We start from the raw sequence: 21,986 nt of genomic DNA, 5'->3' as shown, positions 1-21,986 counted from the left end.
ATGCTTAATTCCTAATGGTTATAGGTTCTAAAGATGGCTGAAGAGAGGAATTGCAAACAAAATGCATAATTTTTTAAAGTGCATAGAATTCATTGCAAGGTCACTTTTATTAGGACTAGCAGATCTCATCTGCCAAAATCCAGATGATCACTGGACATAGAAAGCTAACTCTAATGGTTGGTTTATCTGTTTTTTATTAGAGTTTGCAACCAAGATCTGTTATTCCTAAACTTCAGGGAAAATTTGGGAATAGTTTGGAACACACGGGACATCACATTATGTCCCAATAATAATTCCTTAAAGATATGAGCTCTGAAATATGTTTATCTTCTCAACATGAGATCATTGCACAGATCCGGTCCTAATGCCATTACTGCTAACGCCAATACCAAGACAACCTTGAAGTTACCAGAGGAGGATTTAAAGCTTAGGAGTCTGGAAGAAGAAGGCAAGAGTTTTGTTCCAATATCTACCAAGTATATATCAAAAATAAAAATTGCTTTCTCTCCAGCAGCATCAGCCAAAAGAGGTCAAAACAGGCGAGATGGCATCAAATTGCTGCAATTAAAACCCTGCCCTTTCATAGTACATACAGTATTGACACACACAAAAGGGACAATTGGCATTTTGTTTGTTTTGACCTCCTCTGAATATGTGGCTTTTCTTTTCTTCCTTTTTTATAATTTATTTATTTATTTATTATTTGGATTTGTATGCCGCCCCTCTCCGAAGACTCGGGGCGGCGTTAGAAAGCCAGCAATAAATGTGTTCATCAGCTGAACTCAGCCAACTCCTTGGGAATACAGATCTGGCAGAATCCTCTTAGTTCGGGTTAAAAAAATGAGAAGCATTTTCACTGGATTTATGCTAAACACATTCCATATGCAGGCAGGAAGTTAGAAGAAAAACAGGAGCATGGAATTTTTCAGAAATGGCAGTAATTATATAAATATATAAAAATTGCCTAGTATTTAATTTTTATTGGAATTTTTGTGAGATTACCATTAGAGTCTAACCTGTACAGGATATATCCTGGGCATCAAATGTATGTTAACACCAAATACTGAATGTAGTACTGTCTTCTTTTTATGCTTATTTTTTCAAACTTTGTCCAGAAGAAAAGTGTTATACACACATATTCAATAATACTGTTTTTATTTGGTGTGCACTGGTATCTAAGCATAGTACAATACCTATTTTTTCCATCATAGATAAACAGCATTGAGCTTGGAATGAAGAAATGGCCCATACTGTCCTCCAGATATACTTTACTAGTTAGCTTCCACATATAATTCAAATTGTTAGTTGTCACTTGTTTATAGCTTGAGGCCTGGAAGGTACCCCTTCTCCTGTTTTTGCCTGTCCAATAAGATCTGGCAGGATTGGCATGCTCCAGGTCCTTTTGGCAAAGCAGTATCATCTCATGGCATCCTGGAGTTGGAATACTGCTTAAATCTGCCTATTGCATTATAGGAAAGCCATGAGGTGCCCCTGGGTCTTTCATCAGATCCTAGGAGTGCACTTGAGATGTATGTTTGTACATTGTTGGTTTCCTGTTGTGATTTATCTTTTTTGTTGTTAGATTTCTTTTTAATATATTGATATCACTGTACACTGCCTAGACTTGGTTTGGTAACCGAGGCAATCAGTAATTCAATGAAATAAAGAAATTCAAATAAAGAAAGAAAGAAACTTCCATGGATGAACAGAATAGACTTGAATTCTAATCCAACTCCTTAATCTTCACATTATGGTTTCTTTCATAATTATTCTTCAGTCTACATTGGGGACCTTAATTCTAGAAGATGAAATATGTCATTTGAGGCGCCAAATATGTGCCACTTTGCATCATGATGTTAAATAAATTAAAATGTCACACATATCTCGTGTCTTTTGGGCCTTTACAGCAAGGGAAAAAAGGAGGAAAAGGTCATATGAAGTTTTCAGAATTTCTACTAGCCTAAGTTGATCCTAGCATCAAGATAGTACAGTGGTACCTCGGTTTTCGAACGCTTTCAGTTCGAACAAATCGGTATTCGACCAGGAAATTCAAGAAACTTTTGCCCTGAAATCTGAACAAATATTTGTAACTCGAACACTCAAGAGAGCTGAAGACAGAAGCCGGCAAGCTACAGGGAGAGAGAGAGAGCCAGGGACAGAAGCGGGCGAGCGAGAGAACTGAAGTGGGAAGCCGGCAAGCTACAGAGAGAGAGACACACACACACGGGGACAGAAGCAAGCAAGCTAGAGGGAGAGACAACTAAGGAGAGGAATTTATCTTAAATTGTTCCGGTTCTCAACCAAATCGGTTCTCGACCACATTTCCAGAACAAATTGGGGTCGAGAACCGAGGTACCACTGTACTTGATTTGTTCTGGGTATTTAAATCTCATGCAGGAGTTTTTATGATGGTTCCTTTCTTGAATAATTCTTTAGAAATAAGGAGTTTACCACTTATAGGCATTCTGCCTAGCTTTTGCTACAATTTCCCTTCTGGTTGGCCTCTGAAATGAAAGTGGGTGGCCTTTGGCTAATAGAGTCATCTTTTCTGGGATTCTGAGCCATAAAGGGTTGTTGTTGAATGTCGACAGTGGCACTATCATATCCCAGCACTGCCTACTTCTTTGCTGTCCTTTTTCTGTGCCTTCTGCTTGCCTTTGAAGCATAGCACAGAGAACCAAGAAGTCACAATATCTACCTGTCCCCTTACTCATTTCCTAATTCTCTATTGCTGCCAAGCCTATGAAATACCAATCTCTTCAAGAAGCATCACAGTACACATCCCTTCCACAGCTGCTATCACCACACCTCTCTTCTTCCTTACCTTCCATAGAGGAATATCTCTTTCCCTTTACTTGGCTGCTTGGTGAGAAGTCGTGTGACTTTTATGGCAGCAAAGCTTCCAAATCACTTGTTTGTCCCCCAGCAAGTCCTCTCTTGCTCACTCAGCAAATGAAGTTTCCAAAAGTTCATAATTCCCTGACCTTTCTAACACTGATAAATTGCTGGGTATTTTACTAGCAAATAAGCCTGTAAAACTACCACACTGTCCATTTATAAAAACTCATTCTGGCTTCCTACTTCAGTAGAGCGTTCAGCCGACTTCCTGGTGCCCCCTTTTTTTAACTCAAAATGTCAAAGTATCTTTAGCATATCCCCTGGATTTCAAGCAGCCTCCATGAATTGAGCTGCTGCTACAGCTACTATCCCTGCCATAAGAACAATAAGAAAAATGGATATGCAAGTTAACAGATATACATTTGTTGTAGAAGTGGCCTGGATCGCAAAGTATATTACAGGTAAGTGAACAATCTATTTTACACTAACAATCACTAACGTTTCCTTGTAGGAAATAAATGCAACCACTTGATTCTGGGCAAACCCATCTCCCCCATCCATGTTCCAGCCATTTTCTTTGTAAAACCCCCAAAATATTCTATATGTCTGGAGGAAGCCTTTGACTTGAAAAAGGTTGCACTGTCCTAATGTACAACCTACTGCTCTGTTTAATGGGTTGAGGAAATGCAGGTGTAGCCTTTTTTCATTCACTGTTCATCTTATTTTTATCTGGAATTCCTGTAGTTCTTTCTTTTCTTGTCTTTGTTTATACCTGTTCCTTCCCCTGTCTTTCTGCTTCAGCCCTGAATATTTATTATAGCTGGTGATAAGCAGATGGTAATGGATTAGCTGAATATGGAAGGGAGAGGAAGACAAGACACATTCATTATTTATAACTGCTTCTTTTTTGCTTTGCAATTCTGAGATGACTCAGAGGAATGACAATGAACTGATTAAGTTTTAGAAGACAAACTGTTTTCTGATACTGTGGAACTCATTCCCTCTGTAGGCCTGTTATTCGCATCTCAATATTCTGCAAAAACAATAACAGAATAAAAATGTTAGACATAGACATATTTCATCCAAGATGGCTAATGCTGATGACAATAACGCTAACAAGTATAAAACTTCATAATAATACAAACAATAGAACAATAGTATAAACATTATATACTTATTGTTAAGAGCAATGAGAAATATACGAGAAGTTAGTGAAAATATGATGAGCGATTCATGCAATTACTGACAAGCATCTATCTAGGATCTTATCATTTGGATTGCTATACACTGTAGGCAGTTGTATGATGGTCTAAATCAGTGGCTCCCAACCTTTTGGGCACCAGGGACTGGTTCCATGGGGGAGGGTTTTCATGAGGACCAGAGGGGACGTGGTTTTGAGTGCTGCCTGCATCCTGCGGATGGAGCCAGTTTCTGGCATGCCGTGGCCCGAAGTCAGTTCGCCCCACCCAGGGGTTGGGGACTCCTAGTCTAAATGGCACCTTCCAACTCTATGACTATATGATAGAATCACATCTGGTACAGATATTGTCATTTTAACACTCCCCTTTTCTACTGTGCAAAGACTAAATATAATTTTAAAGCTAATACATTTGTCTATGTAGATCATCATCTATTAATTGAGTGTCTTTTTTCCAGGTAAAATTCACTTATACTTTTTCAGGAAGGTCACGAGAATCTTGTATTCAGGTGCTTCTTTGATTTAGTGTTACCTATATACAGTGATCCCTCTATTATCGCGAGGGTTCCGTTCCAAGACCCCTCGCGATAATCGATTTTTCGCGATGTAGGGTTGCGGAAGTAAAGACACCATCAGCGCATGCGCACCCTTTTTTTCTATGGCCGCGCATGCGTAGATGGTGGAGTTTGCGTTCCCCGCCGCCCACGCAAAGGGGAAACCCGATTCGGCTCCTCGCTGCTGCTGCGCTACTGAGCAGATCAGCTGCTGGGCGGCCGAAGGAACCTTCCCTGGGTCTTCCCGGCCGCCCACGCAAAGGGGAAACCCCGGCTCCTCGCTGATGCCCGCCGCTCGCCCCGCCCGCCAGCAAGAGGGGGAAGACCCAGGGAAGGTTCCTTCAGCCGCCCAGCAGCTGATCTGCTCGGCGCAGCAGCAGCGAGCAGACGAAGATCGGGGTTTCCCAGCTGCCCACGCAAAGGGGAAACCCCGGCTCCTCGCTGATGCCCCCGCTCACCCGCCCGCCAGCAAGAGGGGGAGAGATAGAGAAAGAGAGAGAAGGAAAGAAAGAGATGAGAGAGGGAGGAAGAGAGTGTGAGAGAGGAAGAAGCAAGATAAAGAGAGAGAGAAAGAAAGATGAGAAAGGAAGGAAGAGAGTGACGTCATCGGTGGAAAAATCACGATATAGCGTTTCGCGAAGATCGAGATCGCGAAACTCGAGGGATCACTGTATAACTTTAAAATATTAAGACCAAACCGACATGATGTGAGAGATCCATTAACAGATACTTCAATTATTTTGAAAACTTGAAAGCAGGTGCACTTAACAAAGTGTTAATAAAGAATCAAGGTTGAAGTTGTAGAGGAAGGTAGCTACTCTGTGAAGTGGGATTGTCATTCTATTGTTACATGACTAATAGTCAATTTACAAATAGATAATAAAAATATGAATTAATCATTACTGTTCATGCCAACGTAATTCCAACCTCTCAATGGCTTCTTTTAATTGGTATTTGGGAACTCTCAAGTCATGCCTCATTTGTTGCTTATTTTTAAAACAGATAAGTATCTAAAATTAAAAGCAGAAATACTCTTACCAATTAATAAAAATACTGTGGTATGGTGGAGGATTTTCATTTAAAATAAGTTCGCTTGTTACCAAGCTAGGAGTTATGGTCTGTGGTGAACAATCAGAAAAATAAGGTGGTGGTGGTGGAGGAAAAACCATTACGGTATCACCTGCAAAAAAAAAAGGAAGGTTTTAAAACCAACATCTTCTGCAGATTTCTTTGGAGCAGTAAATAAGGGAGTCAAGCTTCCAAAGTATATTTCATTATAAATTCAACATGAGTTGGAAGCTTTAATTTATATCTTTAGACTAACTTCCATTTTTCAAAATAATTACAGTATATTTTACAATGTACAGGTAGTCCTTGATTGATGGCAGCAATTTCCATTGCTAACCAAAGCAGTTAAGCAGCTGAGTTGCACACCATTTTACAACTCTATTTGCCACAATTGTTAAGCAAATCACTGCAGTTGTTAAGTGAATCATGTGGTCATTAAACAAATCTGGTTTTCCCCATTGACTTTACTTGTCGGAAGCTGGCTGGGAAGATTATAAGATTATGACCCTGGACGAATTGCCATAAATACGTGCCAGCTGCAAGAGCTTAAAGGAAACCCAGTCATAAATCACTTTTTTCAGTGCTATTTTAACTTCAAACGGTCACTAAATGAATAGTTATAAGTTGAGGACTACCTGTATGAAATATAATTGAAATACAATATAACTGAATATAATTGAAGCAGAAATGTTCTACCTCCAAGATAACAGGAATATTTATATAAAAGTATTATCTTTATTTGTGTCTTTCAAACTTTTAACCAATATATTCACTTACTCAAATTCAATTAATGGTATCCTGGGAAATGACAAATCTGACATTTGTGAATCCTTTGTTTACTTATTTGTATCCCACTGTTTTATCCCCATCTTCTTTTTTCTTCCCTGTTTATATATTTTCTTTAAAATGGCTAATAAAATATATGAGAAGGAAGGAAGAAGCATGATATCGAGAGTTGCCGTCTAATAACCAGTGAAAATATCTGGCTGGTTTATTTACTTACCTACTGTAACTTGAAATGATTCAGAGTTCAGTTGTTCTTCACTGACAGAAGATTCTTGGATGAGGTTTAAATTTTGTTTCTTTTTAATGTGAGCTATTACAAAGAAACATAATCCAATAAGCACAATTAAAGGGCCCATAGTTTGAACAGAATGAAATCCACAGTCCTGGAGTTCAACGCCGGATGTGTTGCTATGGTTAAACTGCTGATAGCGCCACCCTGGACTGCATCCCGGAATCCATATGCCCAGGACACTAATAAGCATCCCACTTGTTAAAAATAAAAAACCAAAGACGAGGAACTGAGCAAACTGACAATTTCCTCGACAAAAAACAAATCCATATACCTGATCGTCTTGCAATTGCACATCTCTAAGATAATCTTTGGCTCTCGATTGTGCCAAGATTATACAAACTAGTCCAACCACTGCAAGCAGAGGCCCAATGATTTTGAAAGCTCCCTTACAGTCGCCAAAGGCTCCACTTGGACAGGTTTGCAAAACAAACATTGATAGCAAAAATCCAGCACATAACAACGTAATGCCAAAAACGAAAAGGAAAGAGATAAATTTCCTAGGATGTCCATTATCTCCTTCCATTCCAGATAGGGAGCGAGGAACCGAATACATGATTATTGTAATATGAAATTCTCCTTCAAACTGGAATGGAATGTGTTTTCTTCTATGAAGGTCAGAATGACGAAGGCCTGGAAATTAAAACAAAAAGATAAATATAATTAGGCCATAAAAGGAATACACACTGATTATCCTTAACATAGAACTGCAAGCTTGCAAAAAGGTTAACCTATTCCTGCTTGGTTTGGTGGATACCAAAAATATTCCAGTGCAATTATTAGCTCTAGAACAAAACCAAAGAAAGTCTGCAATATGAGATATGACCAAAAAAACCTAAGTGGAACTCTTTTGCACATTCTGGAAGTGAGTCTGCCTTTAATAACAGCAGTAAGAGGAAGCTTAGATTAAAACCAGTTTTACAGTGAAGAACTTCCAAATTATTTCTTCCTTCCTAGTATCAGAACAATTAGGTAGATTAGCATAAATAGGAAATCATCTATGCAGGGAAACTAAAACTACTTTTAGTGAGACCTTGTCACGCCTAAGGAAACAGGTCTACACTTCTTTATTGTTACAATGTCTATTTACAAGCAAGTTGCCAGATAGACTGCATTATCTTAGGAACAATCAGATAACGCTTCAGTGATTGTGGGAGAGACTGTGTTATTTTCTGCTCTGTGAAGACTTATAGCACCTCTAGATGCAGGTTCCACCACAAATTGGCTATTATCGCTACAGAGCACTGCACACCAAGACAACTAGACACAAGAACAGTTTTCCCGAACGCCATCACTCTACTAAACAAATAATTCCCTCAACACTGTCAGACTTTTTACTAAATCTGCACTTCTATTTCTACTAGTTTTTTCTCATCATTCCTATCATCCTTTTCCTCCCACTTAGGACTGTATGACCGTAACTTGTTGCTTCTGTCCTAAGATTTTTATTAATATTGATTGTTTCTTCATTGCTTATTTGACCCCTATGACAATCATTAAGTGTTGTACCACATGATTCTTGAAAAATGTATCTTTTTCTTTTATGTACGCTGAGAGCATATGCACCAAGACAAATTCCTTGTGTGTCCAATCACACTTGGCCAATAAAATTCTATTCTATTCTATTCTATTCTATTCTATTCTAACTGTCTATTATCAGAATATTTGAACTCTGATTTTTATTAAGAAAATTCTAAGATACTAACTCTGAAATCAATCCCAAAGAATTACTACAAGAATAAGTTCCCTTTTTACGACTCTATAGTTTCTATTCGAATAGTTGGGGCAACTGGATTGAGCTAAACATTTACTTACCAGATACCTTTCCTGACACCTACAAGAAGTTCACAAAAGATATTGTTTCTTTGTCTCTTAGAACAGAAACGGTTGCCACTATCTAGGATTGAATTCTCAACCTTCCGAGCAGTAAGTGTCTTGTCACCACTATGCCAACACGCTTGTCTTGCTACAAGAATAATACCGACTAACTAAGCAGATACACAATTAGAGTGCAAGTAGGGAAAGAGACTTTCTAAGCTGGAAGGGGAAAGAATTTAAATGAACCTAAACAAGCAGTCAGCGAATATAATCTTAGTTGGTCCTATTAAAATAAACTGCAGGGACTTGGTTGTGTATAAGCCACAACACTAGTTAAATACAAATAGGCATGCCTTTATGTCTTCCAAAATTTCTCATATGATAAAGTCTTGAGTCAAGCTTAGTAGCTTCTCATGTACTTTTCCTGATAACAACTTGGAAGTTGTCTGACAGTTCCTACATTCTGAATTTTTGTTATTATTTCCCATTTTACCTTACAGCTGATTATTTCCTGTTGGTCTATCATCCAGATCAGTCTGTCTGTCAGTCATTCAAGTACTAACCAATCAGATCCTACCTTAGCTTTTAGCTTATTCAATATTAGAGACAACTACATTTTTATCAGTACTGTAATTACATTTTATCAATAATTCTCCATTTATACTTTAAGATCTACAAGCTCATATATGTGATACACAGAGACTACAAAGAAGCAACTTTATTTCTCATTATTGTAAATTGTGGAATTGGGAACATGGAAAAAAAACACCTTTTAGTCCATCCCATTGTAGTACCTTGCAGAAGTATTGGACTGTACGTTATGTCATTTTGAGCCATAAATGATGTGTTTTGTAGCTGAAATATCTGGAGAGTGTCTTAAGGAAAACAAGACTAAACAGACTGAATTTTTTATTATATTCTTCCTTCTTTCAGAATAGAATTAACAGGACTAGCTTAATGAATTTGTCAGATTCTAATCACATTTATTTCTCATTAATCCTCCCCACACTTGTTTTTTTTAGCAAAATTCATCCATAGAAAATATACACTCTTGCTGAATTTTTCTCATTCTGTATCCAATACGTTGTGACAGAAACTCTATCTAATTGAGTTTACATATGCTGTATACAATTATTTCTGAAATTATATCAATTTATCTACTTAGTTGCGAAGTATATTTTGAATTAGTGGGGTTTTTTTTAAACTGGTACCATGTATAATTTTCAACAAGTTAGAAATGGTTATACCTTATGTTAGCTACCAAACTTGTTATAAATGGAACTGTCTTTAAAAACTATCCAGAATCTAAAATTGTGAAAAATGCAGCAACAAGTTCCTAATAAGTGCAAGTTATAGGACTATATAATTCATTGGCTTACAATTATTTAGTTATTGAAGTTAAAGCCCTGGTGCAATCAAATTAGTTTATAAGCTATGTAATTCTATGAACATCTACTTAAAATTAAGTTTGGAGGCAAAGGAGTGAAGCTTTAAACTATTATAAAAAGTAAAAACAACATACACCGTCATCCAGTTTCTTCTAATCTAAACATCTTACACACATACACCCCCTGTATTTTGGCAACTACCAGTATTTAGTTCAAAGATAAAAACAAAGCATTAAAGCATGGAATTTTTAATTACATTTATAAAATGGGTCTTTTCTGAATCAATCTTGTAGTGCATCTGAAAAGACAGACAGATAGATACATGAATCAATCTTGACTGTCACTTCATTCCTATATACACTGCTCAAAAATAAAGGGAACACTTAAACAACACAATATAACTCCAAGTAAATCAAGCTTCTGTGAAATCAAACTGTTCACTTAGGAAGCAACACTGATTGACAATCAATTTCACATGTTGTTCAACTTTATACAAAACAAAGTATTCAATGAGAATATTTCATTCATTCAGATCTAGGATGTGTTATTTGAGTTGTTTCCTTTATTTTTTTTGAGCTGTATATATACATGCTTAAACCACAAATAAATCCAGTGCAATTGACTCCCATGAAGGCAAGTTCACAGTTTACTGTAGCCAAGAACTATTAATATAACTATTAATATAAAACACAATTATCCCCCAGAATACCAACAAAATTAAAGCCAAGCTTTAAAAATCTTGTAGACTACCTTATAATGCCTATACATTGTGATTACACTCAAAGGATTTCAGTTTGTTTAAACTATGAAATATTAAAATGATATGAGTCAAAGAACGTATGCAATACTCTGCAACATTACATTTTGAAAACTGATTTTTATTCCACCCCAAATAGAAAAAGATTTAAATGACAGAAGGGATACTATACATTTCTATCTTCACATAGAAGAACAGAATGTGTAATTTTCAAAATACATAGTAAGTTAGGCTATAGAGTTATATTATAAGCAAACTATCTGCCTCTATCAGGGAGCTACCAATAAGATCAAGATCGTAACAGCCACTTGCAATTGTCATACAGAAGAGATAGTTACTCAGCAGAGGCTGAAAATGGGGACAAACATAAACAATTGTAGCAAGCAGTAGTTTTATTCTTAAGAAATAGTGCACGAGCATATACCATGCTTTCCCCCTGATATCTGAAGCTATTCTTAGCTACTCGTATTACAACGTATATTTATTTTATGCTGTCAGCAAAAAGAAGCCACTTAAGAGCAAATTCCTGTCAGCAGATATTTTTTAAATAAAATTACCGCATACCTTTTTCTATCCAGATATAACCAATCTATGCTTGTAGCCCATACAGAACACCAACCACATTTTAGTCTATTATATCATGTGAATTTAGCATGAATGTATTTATATATGTATACCAGTACATCTTTACTGTTCAGTGTCTCATAGAAACTTGTAAAATTGGGTTATTTTAATTACCAATTAATAAATCCAATTGATATAAGCATACAAGTCCAACAAACAAACAACAAACAAAAAAAACAGTGGCTAAATTGATCAGGTAGAAATATCTGGGAACACTATCTCTTTTGAATAATTTTAGGATAGTCATATCAGCTTTTGGGAACAAAATGAGGTTTTATCTACTCTATCTACTTACAGTTTTGAAATATCGGAATCCATTTCATGAGATGTGTAAAGAGAAATCTTAGCCTCTATACTGGCACAACAGGCGATCCATCCTCTGAGTAAGAAAGGCAGCCCTGTGCCAAAAACACCACCGGAAGCCACAAAACATAAATACGTACACACTCAATTGGCAGATAGCAGTAGTCCAAAAGGCAGAGGACAAGCAGATACCACAGCATTCTGGAATGGTTCGGATGACCATTTCAATGTGAACATTTATTTTTAAGGGAACAGGATCTGCAAAATGGAATACTGTATGTTTGGAGGTGGGAATTTTTCCTCACTGGAATACCAGTTGTGATCTAGGGCATCTCACCCCCTCACCCCACACAGTGAAAAAAGCATCCCCGATTCCAAAGAACCACATTCACGCCACCAAAACATTACACTGACAAGTCAGCTGCCCTAAGAACATAAAAAGAGCCATGCTGAATCAGGCCAAAGCCCACCGAGTCCAGCATTCTGTGACACACAGTGGCCCACCAATTGTCCATGGGGATCTTGAGCAGAAAGAGAAGGCAAGAGCCTCCCTTTCCCCTGAACCCCAACAAATGGTACCCAAGGAAATCCTGCCTGCCTCAACCAACACAGAGGCAACATTTGGACATCCGCTTCAATAACCACTGATACACTTAGCATCCATGAATCTGTCTAATCCTGCCTTGAAGCTATCCAGGCTGACAGCTGTCACAACATCTTCTGGAAGTGAATTCTATAAACCAAAGACCCTCTGGGTGAAGAAATATTTCCGTTTTATTTGTCCTTGCTTTCATTCCTATGAGCTTTAGGGAGGGGCCCCTCGTCCTAGTATTGCCTGATAGAGAAAAGAATATTTCTCTACCCACCTTTTCTATCCCATACAGGTCCCATGCCCTCTCTTACTTGATGCTCTCCAGCTGTGTTGGGCCCAAATTTCAATTTCCTCCCCTCCCCCAATTGCCTTTCCAGTCAGCATGCCCAATGGCTATGGTCTCCGGAGTGGGACGGCATACAAGTCTAAATAATAATAATAATAATAATAATAATAATAATAATAATAATAATAATAATAATAATAATAATAATAAATAATAATAATAAATAATAAATAATAAATAATAAATAATAATAATAATAATAATAATAATAATAATAATAATAATAATAATAATAATAATAATAATAATAATAATATGGTGGCTTAAAGCAATGTTTCCCAACCTTGGCAACTTGAAGATATTTGGACTTCAACTCCCAGAATTCCCCAGCCAGCAGAAACACTGGTAAAGGACAAAGAGTTCCAGCGCCAAGTGCGCAATACTTGTGGAGCGGAGAGAACCTGTTTTTGGAAGACTTAAACTTGCACGTACGGAGTATAAGCTCCTCGCCTGTCGAAGTAAATAAAAACACAACAACAACAACCAGTGTTCTCTCTAAAAAAAATTTGGGGTGAGCAGAAAAGTATAGTGTCTGAGCGGCAGTCCCTTCGGGACTGGGCGGCACAGAAATAATAATAAAATTTCCCTCTCGGCTTCTGGGCAGGTTTGGAAAACTCTGAGTTGATGATGATTTTTAAGTGAGCGAACTATGACAACAACAACCCCAGCCTCGGACAGGGTTTTTTTCCCTTTAGTGACAAGCAAGCGGCGTTGGGAAAAGGATGGGGGCCGCGCGAAGAAGTTGCGCCGATATTGGCGCCAAGCATCCATCTCAGTAAAAATACAGGGGGGGGGGGATCCGAACGGGGTTCCCAGCATCCGAAGGGGGGGGGGGAAGAAGCTTCTCCGCATCAGCCGCCATTCCTGCCCGTTCGTTTCTCCCACCCTCCTCCCTTAGACCGGAGGGGAGGCGCCCCAAGGCTGGAACTAGAAGCCTTGTTAGAACTACCTTACAAACCGGAGAGAGACTTCTTTCTCTGCGTCGTGAGGGGGGCCGGGAAGGCTTTCCTCAGGGCCGCGAGTGCCGCCTTTGCTGACGCCCGGAGTGACCTTGAAGCCGCGGCGCTCTCGCGGTTTTCCTCCTCGCTCGGGTCCTTCCTCCGCAGCCGCTCCCGAAAGCTCTTTTTTTGGCTCCCCCCCCCCTCAGTCGAGTCCCCGGAGGCCGCGCCGGGAGAGCAAACCGCGCGCGCCCTCTGGGATATGAAGCGCCTTCCCGAACAGGAGGTGCCGAGGAGGGAGCCGCAGAAATGCCTCTTTTTCCCTCCCTCCCTTCTCTTCGGATGGGAAGGAAGGAAGGGGGCATTTGAAAGCGTGACGTGCACGAGCGGTGTTTGCAGGTGCAAAGCTTGCCGACTGCAGGCCCAGGAGAAATCTTTTCAACAAGGTGGAATCACCTTTCCTCCAGACAACAGCTTTCATATTAGAAACATAGATTGACGGCAGAAAAAGACCTCATGGTCCATCTAGTCTGCCCTTATACTATTTCCTGTATTTTATCTTAGGATGGAGAGATGTTTAAATTCAGTTACTGTGGATTTATCAACCACGATTGTTGGAAGTTTGCTCCAAGCATCTACTACTCTTTCAGTAAAATATTTTCTCACCTTACTTCTGATCTCTCTTTCCCCCAACTAACCTGATTGTGTTCCCTTGTTCTTGGGTTCACTTTCCTATTAAAAACACTTCCCTCCTGAACCTTATTTAACCCTTTAACATATTTAAATGTTTCGATCATGTCCCCCGTCCCCCGATCCTGCAGACTATACAGATTGAGTTCATTCAGTCTTTCCTGATAAGTTTTATGCTTAAGACCTTCCACCATTTTTGTAGTCTGTCTTTGGACCGGTTCAATTTTATCAATATCTTTTTGTAGGTGAGGTCTCCAGAACTGAACACAGTATTCCAAATGTGGTTTCACTCATATTTTTCGGATTTTGAGAAGGGAGAAGCCAAAAACGTTGAGTATGTCCAGTGGAGCAAGAAGGAATTATGTAACAGAAAAATAAATAAATATACTGCTCAAAAAAATAAAGGGAACCCTCAAATAATTCTCAATGAATACTTTGCTCTATACAAAGTTGAATGTGCACAACAGCAGGTGAAATGGATGGTTAATCAGTGTTGCTTCCTAAGTGGACAGCTTGATTTCACAGAAGTTTGATTTAATTGGAGTTACAGTATATTGTTTGTTTGTTTGTTTGTTTATTTATTTATTAGATTTGTATGCCGCCCCTCTCCATACTCGGGGCAGCTAACAACAATAATGAAACAATATGTAACAAATCTAATATTTAAATTAATTTAAAAGACCCTTATCTAAGAAACCAAACATACACACAGACATACCATGCATAAATTTTATAGGCCTAGGGGGAAGGGAATATCTCAATTCCCCCATGCCTGATGACAGAGGTGGGTTTTAAGGAGCTTACGAAAGGCGAGGAATGTGGGGGCAACTCTGATCTCTGGGGGGAGTTGGTTCCAGAGGGTCGGGGCCGCCACAGAGAACGCTCTGTGTTGTTTAAGTGTCCCCTTTATTTTTTTGAGCAGTGTTACTTCCAATTTTTTTCTGGCCCAGGATAAAATACTACTCACCCAGAAAAGCAATGCACCACATTTTTTTCTCAGCCTACAGTAATGGCTGTGAAACAAATGTGAAACTTTAGATATACATTATTTGAATTGTCAGGAGTGCATGTGTGAATTTTGCTTTTCTTCAGACAGCATAGTTGCAGCAGTATTTTGAAATGGTGTAAGTGATGTACATTACAAGCAACGTATCATAATTGAATTTTTCACTGGGGAGAAAGAAACTGTTGGGAACATTCATAAACGTTTGTGTACAGTTTACGGAGAATCTGCAGTCGCCGGGCACAGAGGATAGGCCATTAGAACAAGGAATGGTACCAACACGGCATACACGCCTTTGTGTCTTGCTAAAGGCCATAGAATGGGACGGGGATTACATCGAAAAATAGGGAGTGTGTAGAAGAAATCATTCCTTCTTGTGTGCAAGTTTCATTGTGTTCAATAATTGTTGCAGAAAAGAAATTGGTGCATTACTTTCTGGGCGACCCTCATATATACAGCTTTTACAGTATTTAACACCAAACCATGTGGATAATTGATGACTATTACGTTTCTTCGGATCTTTTAGAAATATTAAATATTGGCATGACTGATAACATACCTACAGACTTTAGCTGTAATTGAGGCAGGAATGTCATTTGTAAATATAGCTGAGGAATCCCAGGAGGAGGAAATCCCAATGATAGGTTCATTATAAGAGGAATACATCTTGTTTGTTGTCTACGTGGAGAAGCATTAAATTGCTTCTCTGCATGGAACTGATGTCTAATTTAGGCGATTTTGTTATGCCTAAAATCATTCAAGTGGCAGGTGAAAATTCTTCAGTTGTGTATGAAGGAAAATTTCTTGGTTTATATAAATCAGAACAGCTGCCTTGAAAAACAGAGTGAAATATTTTGAGTTTGGATAGAAATACCAGGCATATATTTCATAAATATTTTTAAAAAGTTCATTAGAAAGATGCTAATACCTGTGGATGTCTATCTAATCATTGCAGGTCTCCAATTTTTCTTCAGCAATAATCATATAATTTTTATATCATAGAAACATAGAATATTGACGGCAGAAAAAGACCTCATATATTATATTAGGCAAATACTAAATACATAATTTTCTAATGAGACAACTATAGATACATAAATTATTTAGCACTAAGTAAGTCTATAGCATTTTCTGACGGAAGTTTTCAGGACAATTATTGTCCCTCAATCATTCCCAAGAAAATTGTTTGGGGACTTTTATTTTTTATTCTGCTCTATTTTTTGGCAAACTGCTGTAAATTTAGTTTTGAACTGTGACTGACCCATCTTTCTACTAGAAGCAATTCTCCCCATACCTGTGACTCAATTCACACATTATCTTGAGTCCACTTTCTGCATGTTTACCAGAACTTCATATAATACAGTCAACACAGTTGCATCTATGGCTGCAGTAGGTGGAGAAAGATTCTTGATTGCAAAATTGTTCACATACTGTACTTTCATATCAACTTCATAGATTGTACACTATTGGATTACAATGAGTATTATAGTGGAGGGAAAAACTATTGGGGAATTACAGTAATTAGTTTACATTTTAAAATGTATATTTTACTACATTATCTTTATAGCTACACATTCAATTGTTTTCTCAAATCACAGAAAAAATACAAAAATGTAAAAAAATAATGCAGTTGGTGGGAGTTTAGCCAGTTCTTTCTTTCTGTATATAATGGGGATGAGAGGACTTTTATTATTCCCCAAACAACTAAAACAGGAACAGACTATTTTTTCCTTACACTCTTGATAACTGGAAAAAAGCCTGTGAGCACTGATATTGTCTTGTGTAGTAAGCTCATAAACCCATAGCCATAATAGTGCACAGAAATATGTAGAAAAGAAACTAATTCTAACAATGGACCAGAATCAAAATATATTTTATCTGAAAACTGTCAATGGAATGCTTCTGCATAATGTATGAAATCATATAAACAACAACAATCAAACTGTTATATATTACATGTTTATTATAGGTGCAATTTTTAAAACATTTTTGTAAAAGATCAGATGTATTTACAATTTCTCTAAGATTTATATTGCTCTAATTTACAGTTTGTAGAACCTGCAGACCCTTCAGATTTGAGTTTACAAATTCTCCCAAGAGGCAGCTACAAAGGCAAAATCTTTATAAACAAGCAAGATCCAGCTTGCTACATGGTTTCTATGAAATAGGTTTTATTTATAGATATCTATATCTATATTTAGATATAGATTTTTTTAAAAAAATTATAAAGTTACATGGCTTCAAAATCATAACCTGCAGCCTTTGTGAATATGTATCTGAGAACTTTTGGTAGTAAGGCTAGAAGGTGCTGAAATTTAGCACTAATTTAGAAAGAATACATCATTAAAATAAACAGATTGATTTTCAAAAGTTATTCAGACAGTTGTTGATTGCATTAGCAGATTACGATTAAGAATACGTTAAAAGTCTGTACCATTTAAAATCCCAATTTAAATGTATAATTCTATCAAAATGTATTATTCTACAATATGAAAATTCACTGTGTAGTACTCTAATGGAATTTTAGATTTTTATAAAACAAGGCTTTTTGCTTTAAAATCAGTTTTTGCCATTCTAAAATCAGTTTTAATCTATGAATTATTCATGCTTTTCAGTATTTGTGTTTATGTCTGAAAACAATTACATTTGGATTCATTTTTGGTTAAAAATGTGAAACTGAAGAATTTTGAGTAAGATGCCAGAGTTGACTATCAAAGTTAAAGTGGCTTTTTTTTTCCACAAGAAAAAAAAATAGCTGCCATTTCTTCCCTTCCCAATAATGAGCCAGAGTATATTTTGTACATTACAATGTCATAATGTAGTATCTTTCTGAGAGACATTTATGTCACAGTTAAAGAATGAATGTTGCTGGGCTGCTGAAGGTATATCTGTCACACAAAGAGATAGCAAATGTTTATTTCTTTTTAAAAGCAAAAATAATAATTAAATAATGGATCCACGTATCTTTAAAAATAAGACAACCACAGGCGTCTGATTTCCCCATCCTCAACAGCACTGATATTTTCGCTCCACTTTTTGTAGGAAATTAATGGTCTCACAAAAGGAGGGAAAGATATCCCATTTATCCTAGCTATTCATTACTTTGATGTCAATAGAACAGAATACATCTAACTTTATTTGTAGTGTACTACAGATTCATCAAAATTTAGTGACTATATAGAGCACTGATATATCAATCCACTATTTTATTCATTAAGTATTATCCATTGAGTTAGTGATTTTCATGTATGCTTTTATTAGGAACTAGAATTTGAAAAAGTAGTTAATCTCTGGTGCTGTTGTTGATATAATTCACCCGCCCTAATAACTTTTGACATTTACATTTAATCTTTTAAAGGCATATAGGTAAGTTCTAAAAAACAGGATTTGTATTAAACTTATCAAAATGGGTCATTTTTTTTGTATTAGGGCTATTACCTGCTTCTTTATTTGTGATCATAAAACACTTATTGAAATTATCAGTAATTATTTTTATTTTATTAAAAATAGACCTTTAAAATAACATTGCTGCTCATAAGCAACACTTTAAATCCATGTATGTTTCAAAGCATATGAAATTCAGCTTTTTGTAGTTAGAAGAGGAAATTCTACACTTTTCAGAAGTGTAGCATTTTAATTACATTAAAAATTACTTCTTTTTCAGGATTTTATACATCTTTGGTGATATTTTAAATGTTGATACTGTGTGGTAACTGACAAAAATTAAAAGGTTTCTGTTGTAATGGTTGCATTTATTGCAGTTAACCCAACAGAAGTTATATTAAAGGCTATTTTCTGTTTGGATTTCCAAATGCCAGGTTATATCCAACTGTGCCTATCTTCCAGTGAAAGAGATTGTAATGTGCTGGTTGGCTTCTCCTTCCCACTTTAAATGCTTCATGACCCCACAAAATCAGCACCAGAAGTCCTGATGAACCTCCCTAGCAAATATAAGGGGTACATGGAAGATAGAGCACAACTGATTCTTCTATTCTGTAAGAATAAGATTACTTCCTTCAAGTTTACTAATTAGAAGATCTAGATAATGAAAACAAGAAATGAAAAGCACAAAAACATTTGACAGGCACAGCTTTGAAAAGGCACGAAATTACACATTTCATATAAAAATAAATAATCTACAGCATTAATTAAAATTACAACTCCCATCATGTTAACTAATGGCAGAAGTAAATAACTCTGTTGTACATTGCAATTTAAAAAAACATTGCACTTTACATTAAAAACCATCTATTATAAAACACTGGTCATTTAATTATGTATGATATATGGAAATAAAGTTATTTTTATAGATAATCTCTAATAAGATATGACACATGAATATACAAGTGTGAAAACAAAAAATACTTTGCCACTGTTTTGTTTATGGAATGGCAATATTGAAAATTGAAAAATATACTTCAGTAATATTTATAGAAAGTTAAAATATAGTTTTGTTTAAGGTATCACAAAGCATCACACACTTTAAATACCACACATAACTGCTATTTGGCTCCGAAGCTACATTACTATAAAATATTTCAGTATCTTGTTTCCCAGTATTGCAACTGATTTTCTATATTGTTGGAGTTCATTTCAGTGCTATTTCAAAACAGAATATTTTAAAAACTGACTTATTTTCAAAAGTGCATTTTGTTGGGTATAAACTCCAAGAACTACGCAATGTGTTTTCAAAAATTAATGCATGTTAAAATAGTGTTGGAAAGATAGTAAGAGAATGAATAAACTTATTATTCATTGAAAAATAACCTAGTTTTCTTAACAGGTTGTTCAGCAATCTGCCATATATCGTCCTGAAAGACATAAAAGATTTCAGTTAGTATCTCAATAAGCAAAATTAATAGAAAAGTAATTTTTTAAAACTAGACTTCCACATGTTTTGCTATCCTGGACTGTTTACTTCAGTCCTCATAATGATCTCTGATCTATCTAAAATGAGGATTTCATGAATTGCTTGAATCCCCTGAGTTCCTCCTGGGATCCAAGGATGGAAGAATCCTTGGGGACTGATTGGTTGCAGCCAACGAACCTGGTGTCCTTTGTTACCCTTACACATAGGAGAGTTTTCCTGAGTGTAGAACCGTTATATCAACCAGGAGAATGGGCAGAAAGACAGTACTTACTACCTGTATTATACACAGACACACAAACATGTTTTAATCAAGATGCAGAATTAGCATACACATTTTTTCAAAGTAGAACACATTTTAACAACTTTGTTCTACACCACCCAGTGTCACCTTTTGTGCAGTGGGTGGCCTTATAAATTTGATAAACAAACTAATAACAGGATTATAGAACTGCAAATACCTATTACAAAAAGTTTTCCACTTATGATTCTATATCACTAATGACTGTCAGACATTACAAATGAGCTCTATGGGTTATCCTCAGAAAAACATTATCCTTCTTACCACTGGCAAACCTCTTCTTAATCAGGGAAAGCCGATAGCCAGTGCCTACTAATTCCACATCTACTCCAGAAAGGGTGCTTCCCTCACTGATAAATTGCACTACAAGTGTTGTTGGTTTACTGGGTCCTTCAGAAAGGTCAAATTTAGCTCTGAGAGAGCCAGAGCCTATTCAGAACGGAAGAGAGAGAAACAGTAAAGAAATATGCTTATTAGCATAAGTACTAAAATACAATTAATCTTTGACTACTGATAATGCATTTTTAAAATCCCCAAAAATTTCTTCAGTAACACTTCATGTTGAAAGTGCCCCAAAATTCTTCATTATAATTTGGTGCAAAACACTAACACAAAGCCAATTTTATTACAGCAACAACAATGGGTGATGTTTAGCCTGTATTCTGATAAATAAATGGTATTGTAAGAATTACCCTTAAAATATACTGTATTGTCATTTTGCAATATTTTTTAAATTTACTTGGCTATTCAATTGATTGGAGTAATTTCATATATTTCCTATTGAATCTCATGTTTCTATTAGCAAATGTATTAATTATATTAGCATATGTATTAAGAGTTGTTCTTGAATCTTTTAAAATATATAAGACTGTTTGTTTGTTTGTTTGTTTGTTTGTTTGTTTGTTTGTAGCATTTATATGTCGCCCAATTCCAAATGGACTCTGGGTGGCTTGCAGTAATAAGACTAGTTATATACCAAGCCATCTTTATTGTGGCTCATGCATACATACAAACATGCGTATACAAGTGTATAGACATAGGTCAATCTGGTATAAATCTCAGATCAAAATTGACATACAAAAACTTCTGTTTGGTTGATCTACACACACCTATATCACATGCTTAAGAAGATCTCATTTCAATATGGAGAATCAAAGCATAGGTTTCATTTTAAATTGACTGTAGTTTAAATTATTTCATTTTTTCCTTGTGTTTTTAAGACTATTCTGCATTGTGATAAGTTGACAAAACTTATTTTTCTGCAACTCAATATAGTATAAGAGCCGGGGGGGTGCAGCAGGTAGAGTGCTTTCCTGCAGGCCACTGAAGCTGACTATAGATCTGAAGGTCAGCGGTTCAAATCTCACCACCGGCTCAATGTTGACTCAGCCTTCCATCCTTCCGAGGTGAGTAAAATTAGGACCCGGATTGTGGGGGCAATATGCTGGCTCGGTTAAAAAGTGGTATTGCTAACATGTTGTAAAGCCGCCCTGAGTCTAAGGAGAAAGGCGGCATAAAAATCAAATAAATCAATAAATAGTCATAATTTATTACGCAGCAATTAAAAAATAGATAAGGCTCAATGCCAGTTTTTCTATATACATTTTCTAAATAAATAAATAAAAT

At 36.6% G+C, this 21,986-nt stretch overlaps 2 protein-coding genes across 3 annotated transcripts in view; both read right to left on the bottom strand.

Moving 5' to 3' along the window:
* Positions 1 to 1,141: 1,141 nt before the first annotated feature.
* On the bottom strand, positions 1,142 to 13,836 carry TMEM171 (transmembrane protein 171). The gene is made up of 4 exons (XM_070743140.1): positions 13,511 to 13,836; positions 6,662 to 7,366; positions 5,629 to 5,770; positions 1,142 to 3,871 (listed from the first exon to the last, which is right to left on the bottom strand). Coding segments are annotated over exons 2-4 (771 nt in total). The 5' UTR covers positions 7,290 to 7,366; positions 13,511 to 13,836; the 3' UTR covers positions 1,142 to 3,870.
* Positions 13,837 to 17,132: 3,296 nt separating this feature from the next.
* Positions 17,133 to 21,986, bottom strand: part of FCHO2 (FCH and mu domain containing endocytic adaptor 2) — a 75,313-nt gene continuing 70,459 nt past the window's right edge. For both annotated transcript variants that reach the window (XM_070743139.1, XM_070743138.1), the window contains 2 exons: positions 20,625 to 20,789; positions 17,133 to 20,003 (listed from right to left, as the gene is read on the bottom strand). In XM_070743139.1, the coding sequence (XP_070599240.1) occupies positions 19,981 to 20,003; positions 20,625 to 20,789 (188 nt within the window). In that variant the 3' untranslated portion in view covers positions 17,133 to 19,980. The remainder of the gene's footprint in view (positions 20,004 to 20,624; positions 20,790 to 21,986) is intronic.

Source organism: Erythrolamprus reginae, chromosome 2 (genome assembly GCF_031021105.1).
Source record: "Erythrolamprus reginae isolate rEryReg1 chromosome 2, rEryReg1.hap1, whole genome shotgun sequence".
In the NCBI taxonomy this organism is placed as follows: domain Eukaryota; kingdom Metazoa; phylum Chordata; class Lepidosauria; order Squamata; family Dipsadidae; genus Erythrolamprus; species Erythrolamprus reginae.
The sequence above is the reverse complement of the archived record's forward strand: the minus strand, read 5'-3'. Positions and strand labels throughout refer to the sequence as shown.

What these genes read in the sequence shown, in the direction of transcription:
- TMEM171 (XM_070743140.1), bottom strand. Translation starts at nt 7,289, where the DNA reads ATGTATTCGGTTCCTCGCTCCCTATCTGGAATGGAAGGAGATAATGGA. An exon ending in ATCATTTCAAGTTACAGTAG is followed by an intron (nt 5,771 to 6,661) that starts GTAAGTAAATAA and finishes TTTTTTTTGCAG; the next exon opens with GTGATACCGTAATGGTTTTT.